Consider the following 12,595-nt stretch of genomic DNA (forward strand, 5'->3'; position numbering starts at 1 on the left):
CTGCAGAAGTCCAGGATCAGAGCACTGGGATTTGGAAGGTAGCTTAAAAATCATCTAGCCTAACCTCCAGCAAATGGGAGCATTTCTTCTATAACCATGCTGTCCGATATGGTAGTCACTAGCGAAATGTGGTTACTGAGTACTTAAAATATGGCTAGTACAAATGAGATAAGCTAAATGTAAGATACATACCAAATTTTGAAAATTTAAAACACAAATATCTAAAATAGCTCAAAAATATTGATTACATGATTAAATATTGTGGGTTAAATAAAATATATTTCACCTGTTTTTTTTTAATGTGGCTACTAGAAAATTTAAATACATATACAGCTTGCATTATATTTCTGTTGGACAGTCCTATTCTGCAATATCCTTGACATCTACTTGAATCTCCGCTTGAATACCTATATGGAAAGGGAGTTTCTTATGGGGTAGCCTGTTTTATTTATGGGTATCTATGAATGGCAGAAAATTATTTCTTTTCCTCTGATACCTGATTGCCTTTTGGTAACTTCCCACTGATTCTAGCCTTCCAAACAGGCATAGAATCAGTCTAGTGACTCTTCTCTCTTTACCCAGCCACACTTTAATTATTTGACATAGGTAGTCAGGTCCCTTCCTATGCCTTGTTCTTTAGAGGATAAATATTTTCAGATGTTCTTTCATATGCCTTTTGCTCTGGCTCCGTCCATATCCCCTGATCACTCACTGCCAGATGACTGCCCCTTCACACCTGCTTTCCAGGTTCATCAAGCTCTCTCTCCAGATCCTCCAGCACAGTCACTGCCTCCTCTCCAGTCTCTGGATGGTGTGCCTGCACCCATGCTTGCAGGTCTTTAGGAAGAATGCTTAGGAACTGTTCTAGCACCAGCAGGTCTAAAATCTGCTCCTTGGTGTGGCATTCTGGCCTCAGCCACTGACGGCAGAGCTCCCACAGCTGGGTAAGAGCTTCACGGGGTCCAGGTGCATCCTGATAGCAGAGCTTCCTGAAGTGCTGTCTATAGAGTTCCCTCCTGTGAGGACTGCACTTTTGTGAGCTGGAATCCTGTCCCCAATAATGGTCCTCTGCCTTAATTATCAGAAGTCCTTTTTGGTCCTCAGGTTCCAGGGCTGTGGTCATTCTGGGCTTTGTCAGGAGATTTATCCTCTATCTGGGATTGAGTGAAAGAGAATCTCTTAGAATCCTGCCTCAGAGACACTCCTAAGGCATAAGAAGTTGTTACCATAGAGAAATTACAAAAATTTCTGTGAACATAAACACATCACAATGAAGCCAAGCCACCAGAAGTCAATCAGAGAAAACAGTCTTATAGGAAGCTGAAAAAAAACAAAACCAAACAAAAAACAGTGACGCAGGGATATGATTTGAATCTGTCCTCTATTGTGTAACTTAGAGGAAGTTATTTATCTGGACTAGAACTACAGATCCTCAGGTACAATTCTCATGTGTGTTACAGGGTTGATATACAGATTACATGAGAACGTATGCAACGTCTCTGGCACGGCAGCGGGCACTAGTAAGCACTAAATAAACGCCAAGTATTATTAACTGCTTTGTTAAAAGGCTCTTCATTCTGTTACCATGAGATGCACGGGCTAGCTTGTGCCCCCAGGATTCACTGGTTATAGGATATGTGTGCCAACCCTGGAAGGGGATCAGACAGATGCCTCTGCAAAGGAACCCGCAACCAGTGTCCTCTTTCCACCCATCCTTTCCCGGAAGGTTGGGCCAACTCCTCTCCTGTAGATCTGTTGGGGGACGGAAGGAGGGACAGTAGTGTTACACTCTGCCCGCGACAGGGAGGTGTGGGGATGGTGTTGCTGCTGACCACAGCTGCGCCTTGTCCCCTTTTCTCCACCTGGGAGCCGGGAGACACTCACCTTACGCGCAGGGAGGAACAGGTGCAACAGCTAGCGTCCTTTGGACAGCCCGGAACAAAGACTAGACTCAAAGACACCAATCGGCGCCTGGCCGCTTCAGACGGGCACTTCCGGGCCGCTCTAGGAAGCTTCGCCTCTGTGGCAGCTTCAGGGCTTGCCTCCTCAGCCCTAGCCAGTGGAGGACCCGGCTTCTACGCCTCGTATTGATGGGACTGCGGGGCCTGCGAGCAAGTGTTATTTGTACTTCTTTAAAACGTTTTTCGGTTTAATTATTAAGTAATATGGATAAGTAATGCATTCACATACATTAATTAAGAAGAGTAAATGTCCCCCAGCGTCTAGTTTGACAATATTTTTCGTAACTTGTATATCCTTCCGTAGATACAGATTGTCCGCGCTTTTTCCCCTCTGCACAAATAGTAGCATTTCTGTACCTTTCTTATTTTTCTCTTTACCAAGTGATCTTGGTAAAGGCTGTACATAAGTGTTTCCTTGATCTTGCTCTTTTTTAAACAACTGCATGGTATTCAACTGTGTATTATGTTCTATAATTTATTAATAACTACTCCATTGGTGGTCATGGGGTTGTTTCCAATTCTTCTTTTTCAAACATTGCTGCAATAACTTACTGTGAACTCACATCATTTTTCATGTCTAAGGATATATCCATAGTCTATATGTCTAGAAAGGGAATTACTACAGCATAGAATAGGGAAATTTGTACTTTTGTTAATGCCAAATCACCATAGAATCTACTAGCAATATTCTTATTTACCTATGCTTGTCAACACAGTGTTATAAAATATTTTGATCTTTGCCAAACCGATGGGTGAAAAATGCTCTTAGTTTTTTCCTCCGTCTTCCCCTTTCTTCCACAAATATTGATTTATCTACTATGCCAGGCACTATTGTGGAAGCTGGAACTAATTTTGAACAAAACAATGCCCTTCCTTTCATGGAATTTATAATCTTGTGTGTGTGTGTGCACGTGCTCGCGTGTGTGTGGTGGGGAGGCAGGCAATAAACCAAAAAATATATATAGTGTATAGATGGTGGATATCAGTTCTAAGGAGAAAATAAAGGAAATAGGGAATTTGGGGTGAGAACGAAGTGATGCATTTTAAATAGGATATTCATGGAGGACCTGACTAGGAAATTGACATTTGAGCAAAGATTGAGGGAGCTGAGGGAATGGGCCATCAGGGATAAAGATGTTTCAGGGAGAGAGATAACAAATGCAAAAGCCTGGAGTGGAGAGTGTTTTAAGTATTTTGGGCAAAGGAAGGATGCTTGTTTTTCTGGAGCTGAGTGAGCAAAAGAACATTGGGTGGAGAGATAGCGAGAGCCTTGGGTGAGCGCAAGGGTATTTTTACTCTAAAATGATAAAATGATAAGGTACTCAAAGTTTATTTTCTTTTCTCTTTTCTTTCCTTTTCCTTTGTTTTAGGAGATGAGTCTCACTCTGTCACCCAGACTGGAGTGCAGTGAGTGGTGTGATCATAGCTCACTGCAGCCTGAAACTCCTGGGCTCAAGTGATCCTCTCGCCTCAGCCTCCTGAGTAGCTGGAACTACAGGTGTGAGCTACCCAGCATGGCTCATCTGAGCTTTCTGAGTAGAGAAGTAACATGATTAAACTTGGGTATTGAAATTATTATTTTGGCTGCTATGTTAACAGTAGACTTGAATGTGAAGGGGTTGGGCAAGGGCAGAAGCAGGGAGACAGGTTGGAAAGCTGGAGTGGGAAGGGCCTTTTTAAGAATAACACAAGCCCCTAAAGACATAAAACTGAAAAGGCCGTGGAGGAAAAGATAAATGAAACTGGCCTTGTAAAATTAAAATATTTGAATGAAAAAAGTAAAAATAAAATATAAACTAAAAGTAAAATATGCCACACATCTAAAAGACACAGCTGATTTTCCTAATATACAAAGACCTTTTATCTTACCAAAAAATAAAAATATGAACAAGCCAATAGAAAAATAGACAAAGTACTTAACCTGCACGCATTTATTGTCAGGCCTCTGACAATATGATACTAAGCCATCATAGCCCCTGTGACTGCCACGTATACATCCAGATGACCTGGAGCAACTGAAGAACCACAAAAGATGACATTCCACCATTGAGATTTGTTCCTGCCCCACCCCAACTAATCAATCAACCTTGTGACATTCCCCCTGCCCCCGACAATGAGTCTCATGATCTCCCCACCCTGCACCTTGTGACCCCTGCCCCTGCCTGCAAGAGATAACCACCTTTAACTGTAATTTTCCACTACTTACCCAAATCCTATAAAACTGCCCCACCCCTATCTCCCTTTGCTGACTCTCTTTTTGGACTCAGCCCACTTGCACCCAAGTGAAATAAACAGCCTTGTTGCTCACACAAAGCCTGTTGGTGGACTCTCTTCACACAGACTCACGTGGCATTTATAGAACACAAAATTAAGAATAATGAATATGAAAAGGTTCACTAATAAGAATTTAAACAAAACAAGAAATGATTTATAATATTCAGTGTTAGGAGGTGTATGGATATACAGGCATACTCAGTTGCACATTTTTAGAAGGTAAGACTTATTTAGAAGGTAAGAAGTTGTCCATACCCCTTGATTCAACAACTTAGCTTCTTGGAATTATCCATATAGAAATGCTTACATAAATGTTTGAACATATGTACAAAGAAGCACTGTTTATTTAAGTTTGGAAACTCAAATGCCTAACATTTGGAATTTAAATTTCTATATGTCTATTCATTAAAATACCACCCAGTTTTTAGAAACTAAGAGATGCTAAAGGTATATTGAGTAAAATAAAAAGTTACAGAAGATATGGTATGATTGTTTTTGTGAAAATTATTATTTTAAAAATGTTGGCCAGGCACGGTGGCTCACACCTGTAATCCTAGCACTTTGAGAGCCCGAGGCAGGTGGATCACAAGGTCAAGAGATCGAGACCATCCTGGCCAACATGGTGAAAGCCCATCTCTACTAAAAATACAAAAATTAGCTGGGCATGGTGGCATGTGCCTGTTAGTCCCAGCTACTTAGGAGACTGAGGCAGGAGAATCACTTGAACCCAGGAAGTAGAAGCTGCAGTGAGCCGAGATCATGCCACCACACTCCAGCCTGGCGACAGAGTGAGACTGTCTTAAAAAAACAAAACAAAACAAAATTCACTGTGAGTATCAGTTGGGGGTAAACTTAAGGAGAACTTGCATTTTATACATTATATATTTCTGGAACATTTCAATTTCTTATGAAGATTTGCTACTGGTATAAATGGGAAAAGATAATTGTTCTTAAAACCCTATTTATTCTCCACAACCTACAAAAAAGTTTTCCTGTTTGGAGAATTTCAACAATATCTATTTTCCTCCTCTGAAATTCTTTGCCTGACAAGTCCAAGATAAGTAATGCATTCACATAAATTTATTAGAAAGAATAAACGTCCCCAGCATCTAGTTTGACAAATTTTTTTGTGAAATGTATATCCTTCCGTAGATATATACCTTTTGTAGATATATACCTTTCATCTTAAAGGAATTATGCCTTGTAAAAGGGTATAATTCCTTTAAGATGAAAATCAGATTCAACTTCCCTGTGCTTTTTAAGGTCAAATATAAGTGAGCAAATAAATTTGTGTGGAACATTTAGAAAGTGTAGATATAATTTTCAAAAATGCTTTAGAACACTCTCCACTCTGGGAAGAAAATTTTAGAAAAAGGATAACCTCTGCATTTCTTTCCATTAGAAGTACATGATCAAAAGACAAAGCCCCTTTTTCTCTTGACTGTGACATAACATGTCCCTCACAGGCAACTGAACAGATAAAAAATCCAGACAATGCTTAGTAATTTCCTGCTTCCCCTTTAGTGCACGGTGTATTATCAGTATGTTTTGCCCTCTTTATTTAATATCTTGCTGAATTAAATTATCTCATCAGGTTTTTAAGCACAAGCCCAGCCTGCTTTCTGGATGACGCCTGCCACAGGTCATCCTTCCTGAACTTCCTAAATAGCCCAGAATATTCTTCAAGTGTGCCTCTGGCTCATCATCCAACTTCAGAGAATCAACTGGCTAGCACCTTGGAGCACCTGCTGTGGTAATGTGAGTGGCTGAACACCAGACAAAAGGAGGCTCCCAATCACTGTTGCACATCTTGTTAAAATCCTGGCTCTATCCTCAGCTTAGGTGTATTCTTCCTGTACTAGGATAAAGCCTCTCTGACCTCTTCATTAAGGCCTAAGTACACAGTCTGGTATATGACAAGCAGGACCTTCCTCTCCTCCCCCTGTATCTTCCAAAACTACAAAACAGAAAGCCCCCAACCTTCTCACCCCTGCCTCACATAAATCATCACAGTGGACTATTTAAAAAATAACATTACTTGGTAGATGTATATTCTCACTTGCTTTCATTATAGAAAAAAAGAAAGAAAATAAATGAACTAAACATCCAACTCAAGGAATTACAAAAAGAAGAAAGCGTCCTCTGCCCCCAAGGAAAAAGTTAGAAAAAAAAGAAGTGAAAGCAGAATAAAATGGATTAGAAAATAGAAAAATAGTGACATTAATAAATAAATACAAAAATAAAATCTTTGTTAACAAGCCCATAAAAGCAACAAGTCTATGGTAAATCCAATTGACAGAAAACATTTAAACATTATAAATCACAAATAGCAGATGAAGAGGAAAGTAGCCTGCTAACATTTTTGAAAATCTCAATGAAATTAGTGATTTTCTGGGAAAAAATATTAGTTCCAAAATTCATTTAAGAAGTAGAAAAATCTAAATAAACCAACCCTACCCTAAAGACAATAATTGAAAAAGTTATGAAAGAGTAATCTCTAGACTCAGATAATTCTGTAGCATTTTAATTTTTCAAAAGCATTTACATGTATATGATGAATTCTTTCTAACTTTTCCATTTGGAATATACAGAAATTGGAAGAAAAAGGGGGAAATCACTCTATTTTCATCACCTAAATACAGTTGAGTTTGTTGTCATTTCCTTTCAATTTTTAATATTTTAAATATTTTATTATGATTATATTATGTAATATATATTCAGTGATTATATTATGTAATATATTCAGTGATGAAAAGAACACAGGCACAGCAAAGCTACTTGACTTTTTTTTTTTGAGACGCAGTCTCACTCTTTCGCCAGGCTGGAGTGCAGTGGCGCTATCTCAGCTCTCTGTAGCCTCTTCCTCCCAGGCTCAAGCGATTCTCCTGCTTCAGCCTCCTGAGTAGCTGGGACTACGGGCGCACGCCACCATGCCCAGCTCATTTTTGAATTTTTAGTACAGACAGGGTTTCACCATGTTGGCCAGGGTGGTATCAGTCTCTTGACGTCGTGATCCACCTGCCTCGGCCTCCCAAAGTGCTGGGATTACAGATGGGAGAGACCACACCCGGCCCGCTACTTGACATTTTAATGTAATAAAAACTTGTCATTTTATTATAAACTTTTCATAAGGATAATTTATATCTATACATTGTTTAAGAAAATATATAGAACTTAAAAGAAGAATTGGAAAGTTTACATTAAATATATAAGGTACTTGGTACAATGTCTGAACCACAGTAAGTGCTCAACAAATGGCAGCTATTGCTATAGTTTATAAGGGCTTTTCCTTTTGCATGTATCATTTATTTAACTTAGAATGGGTAAGTTATTGCATAGAATGGGTAATACTATTGCAAGGTGGAGAGGGGGAATAGACAAACTTCTTCCCACAAAGGAGCACTCTGGATGCCTCTTGGAGAAGCCAGGCATATATTTTTGCTCCTCAGGAGAATCTTTTCGCTGAAGTGACATCTAGGCTGAGCAGGATTCAACAAATTGGGGCCTAGAGTGGTAGAGAAGAGAGGTATCCTGTGTCAATACTCAGAGACTAACACAGGATAAGGATCCTGAGTGGCCCTCAAGGAACAGTAGTAAACTTAGATTTGGGTTAAGATCCTTCATATAAGGCATTTGGCCTATATGGCATGGAAATAAATAAAAGGTTGATTATTACTCTGAAGACAGTGATAAAAAGAACATAAAGTACTCCAACCTCCAGAGACCTTTAGCTTCCATCTCACATTTCTCTAAAGTTTGCTGCTTTCTCCCTTACTATGCTTTCACTAGTTTGGCTTCCATTTCGTCTTTGCAGTTTGTTTTTGTCATGTCCTTGTCCTTTTTAACCACTTTTTCCCTTTCCCCCCAATTTCTTTTCACTTTCCTTTGCTCACAGAGTTTATTCCCATCCTTCGGTTATTCTTAGCTGTTTTTTTCCCCCTACCTCTCCACTTTCCCATTTTGGCCCCATCCTACCATTTTCCCACAACTGCTCCTATTACTAAATGCTTCAAATGTAAACGATTCTCTCCTCAGTTTAATACCTGCTTTTGGCCCAGTGTTTTTCACTATTACACTTAATGTTGACCCACTTCATGTGTTTTGTATCTTACCCAAAGAAGTAGTCTCTATGGAGTCTGCTAGAAGCTATTATAGTTGACTTTCAGTAGATTACCTACAAATTCTATCCAAATAAAATTTCGAAGTGGCTTTCCTCTAACTTCAGGTGATCAGAGAATATATTTAAAATTTTTAATCTAAATCTTCAGATTTGTTAGCAGAAAACCTGTTCTTCATAGAAAAATTTAATTGGAAGGCCAATATATAAGACTAATGAAAGTGAAGCTGTTTGGGTGGTAAAGCATCTAGAGTCCTTGAAGCCTCACTAAGAAATCCTTAGGGCACACAGTTTAAATGGGTGAATGAAGGGGGCAGTATAAGGCAACAGAAGCTGTGTGGCAGTGAGGACCATGTCCAACTGGAGAGTAGAATGAATTTGAATGAATTATTAGAATGAATTACTATTTACACAGGTAGGATGGTTTAGTGAGGGTAAAACAAGATTCATCACCCAAATTCCCAGTAACCTTTCACATCTTAAAGATGGCAAACAGGCCAAATGGGCTGTATTTGGCCTGCACAGGAATTTCCGCCCCCTCCAATGCATTATTTTTGGTACTTTATGTTCTAGATGAGAGTAGAATGAATCAGCTCATCAACTGTTGCCATGTGGGAATGTGGTGTCTAGTGTAGTCACGTCATGCATTTTTGTAAGAGTATCTGGAAAGTTAGATTTTATATGAAATTTCCAGATTCTTAAATAATGGCAATAGTTTTAAATATTTTTAAAAATACTGCATTGTGGGGGAAATGCCTGTGCAGGCCAAATACAGTCCATTCGGACTGTTTGCCATCTTTAAGATGTGAAAGGTTACTGGGAATTTGCGTGATGAATCTTGTTTTACCTTCACTGAACCATCCTACTTGTGTAAATAATAATTCATTCTAATATTACAAAATGGCTTTTGTATTTCACAGTGCTTTTAGGGTAAGTAACTAAAAAGCTATAGTATTTTATCAAGTTAAAAAAATACAAGGCTTTTTTATGTAGATCAGATGTTAATTCTAATTTCACACTTTAGAGAAGTTTATTACTCCAACTTCAAAGAAAGCAAATAGAAGAGGAGAAAAAGGGAAGGGGAAAGAGAACAGTAGTAATTGCTAAAACCGCCAATATATATCTAATAGAATGTTTAGATTTCCTGAGCCACTTGCTTTAGAGAAAAGTTTGAGAGTATGGAATAAGCCCCTGCGGAGTCCCAGTTTATCAGGTGATGTGCCTAATGGCAGAGAATCAGAAAGCCTTGTTTAGCAAGCCTGCAGGTGCTTGCCTATTTCAGCCTTCACATGTATTTTCTTTCCTTTTTTCTGGGACAGAGTCTTACTCTATTGTTCATGCTGGAGTGTGGTGGTGTAATTATAGCTCATTGTGGACTTGAACTCTTAAGCTCAAGCAATCCTCCTGCCTTAGACTCCTGAGTAGCTGGAACTACAGGCATGCACCACTATGTCCAGCTAATTTTTAAATTTTTTGTATGTTGTATGTAATTTTTTGTTATATGTAATTTTTCTATGTTTCCCAGGCTGGTCTTGAACTCCTGGTCTCAAGGGATCCCCCACCTTCACCTCCAAAACTGCTGGGATTACAGGCATGAGCCACCATGCCTGACTGTATTTTTAAATGACTGCTGAAATTGCAGTAGTGATTGCAGAGTTCCCTACATCACTGTATTCGTGGCATCTTTTTCTAGTTGTGCTTTTTTGATGTTCCACAGGAATGAGCATAGATGAACAATGTTGCACCACGCTTGACATCACTGGGGCTTCTTTCCAGTGTGGATTTGCTCATGTAAAATGAGGTGTGAGCTCCGCCTGAAAGCGTTTCCATATGCATCACATCTGCAGGGCTTTTTTCCAGTGTGGGTTCTTCGCTGTCCCAAAAGATGTGAGCTGTTACTGAAAGCTTTCCCACACACATCACACTCATAGGGCTTCTCTCCACCATGGATTCGCTGGTGTCCAACAAGAGCTGAACTGTATCTGAAGGCCTTTCCATGCTTTTCACATTCATACGGTTTCTCTCCACTGTGAATTTTCTGGTGACAGAAGAGGCCCAAGCACTAGCTAAAGCTTTTCCCTCACTCACTACACTGCTATGGCTTCTCTTCAGTATGAACTCTGATGTTGTCTCAGATATGAACTCAGAGAAGATTTCCCACAATCATTACGCTGGTATGGTTTCTCTTCCGTGTGAGTTCTCTGGTGTCAAACAACATCTGAGCTGTGATGAAAGACTTTCCCACACTCACTACATTGGAAAGGTTTCTCCTGTGTGGGTCCTTCAATGCTGAATAAGATATGAACTATAATAAAAGACTTTTTCACACTCATCACACTGATAGGGTTTTATTTGGCTATGTATTCCCTGATGGTCAGTAAGTTGTGAGCTCTGAGTAAAAGTTTTGCTACATACATTACATGAACAGGGTGTCTTACCAGTACAGATTATTTTATGTCTAATGAGGCTTGAGTTTTGAGTGAATGTTTTCCCACATTCATCACACTCATATTTTCTCTCAGTTGATTGTGTTTCTCTGATATATTTCTTTGTTTTTTGTTTGTTTGTTTGTTTAAGACGGAGTCTCGCTCTGTCGTCCAGGCTGGAGTGCAGTGACATGATCTTGGCTCAGTGCAACCTGAGGCTCCCAGGTTCAAGTGATTCTCCTCTCAGCCTCCCAAGTAGCTAGGATTGCAGGCTTGCGCCACCACACCTGGCTAATTTTTGTATTTTTAGTAGAGATGGGGTTTCACCATATTGGCTAGGCTGGTGTCAAACTCCTGACCTCAGGTGATCTGCCCATCTCCGCCTGGAGTGGTGGGATTACAAGCGTGAGCCACTGCACTTGGCTCTCTGATATATTTCTGTCCATCCTTCATGTTCTTGGGTTTCTCCTCATTCAGAAGCCTTTCACTGATTTTGCCAGGAAACTTTTCTTGGGATTCCATATCTACAGTAAGTTCCTGCCCTTGAATCAGTTCTATTTTATTGATTCTGATAACATAATCTGAAATAAAAAGTAGAGCATTCAAATGTCACTGGGGTATACAGGAACTAAAACACATATACTAGAAGTAGATGGCTCAAACATACCAACAAAATGGTTTTAAAACATTTGAGGAGGAAATGGGGGATGGCAATGGAAGAGAGGATGGACTGAACTTCGAAGGCATGATTGAAGAAAAGAATGGAGAAAAATAGGGAGGAATGATAATCATGATCCAATGAGCAAGCACAGTAAACAACAGAAGAGATCTAAGATAAGAATATGTTCACCAGAAAAGGCCCAAAGTTGAGTAGAGAAAAATAAAAAGAGAGAAAGGAAGTCAACAGTGGCAGGTATCCCATGAGTGCCATGAAGTAGTGCTGTGCAGGTTGCCCTGAAGGCCTCTGGGAATACCGAAAAAATCAGGGAATCAGAGCACAGGGAAGTATCCCATTTCCCATGTGCAGAACAAAGAGATTAGACACCTTAGACAAAACAAGATGTTATCATGGGGATAGAACAGAAATTGCTTTGGTCCCTAAAGACCTCACTACTTCTTTTGTAGAGAACACTGGGGATCTGTCAAGCTTGAAGCTGCATTCTGTGGGTCATTTCGGACTTCCCAGGCTAACAGTCACTAATAGAGAGAAGGTTCTTTAACAGACCCTCAACTTGCATCTGTCTTTACCCAGGGGATCCATGTTCCTATAATTCCTCTGCCTATCTTTCCTGGAGAGGTTCCTCTGAGCAGGGTCTCAATACCCTCATTTCTCCAGGGCAGGAGATGTGGCCATATCCTCAGTAATCTATAGTTTTTGAAAACATGAGATTTTCATACCCAAGGCATATTTGCCTGAACTTAATCCCATTTTTAGGACCCAGAGTAAAGGGGAGAATTTGTAACTACATAGGAAGAACACAGAGAAAAGCAGTGTTTTGAGTGGATAAGGAACATTAAATGGAAAAAAAAAAGACAAATCATGAAGACAGTTGAAGCACTAGGACACGGACAAGTCACAGCTAACTCTAGGCAGAGGCAGTGGGATTCATTGTGCTAAAATGTGTTGACTAAAGAGACTCGGACAAAGAAGAGAAGGAGCCATGGTGAGACAGTGAATTCAAATGTTTGAGAATGTGGATGAGGAATAAAGTTCATTAAGCAACCTGTCTGAGAAAAATGACTCTCATCTGGGTCTTGGAACTTCTCTGAAGGGCAGGAACACAGGGATGAGGCAGAACTGAGAAAGCACATTGCCA

General features: G+C 39.8%; 1 protein-coding gene across 4 annotated transcripts in view; it reads right to left on the reverse strand.

Annotated features, from left to right (window-relative positions):
* ZSCAN16 (zinc finger and SCAN domain containing 16) overlaps nt 1-12,595 on the reverse strand; it is a 28,466-nt gene that overhangs the window by 3,521 nt on the left and 12,350 nt on the right. The window contains exons 1-2 of one of the 4 annotated variants that reach the window (XM_055264196.2): nt 1,885-1,993; nt 737-1,154 (exon numbers count right to left, since the gene is read on the reverse strand). In XM_055264196.2, the coding sequence (XP_055120171.1) occupies nt 737-1,123 (387 nt within the window). In that variant the 5' untranslated portion in view covers nt 1,124-1,154; nt 1,885-1,993. Of the gene's footprint in view, nt 1-736; nt 1,155-1,884; nt 1,994-12,595 lie in introns of those variants that run through there. The other 3 variants (XM_055264199.2, XM_055264200.2, XM_063632755.1) reach the window with 3 other exon arrangements.

This window comes from Symphalangus syndactylus, chromosome 23 (assembly GCF_028878055.3).
Source record: "Symphalangus syndactylus isolate Jambi chromosome 23, NHGRI_mSymSyn1-v2.1_pri, whole genome shotgun sequence".
Taxonomy (NCBI): Eukaryota; Metazoa; Chordata; class Mammalia; order Primates; family Hylobatidae; genus Symphalangus; species Symphalangus syndactylus.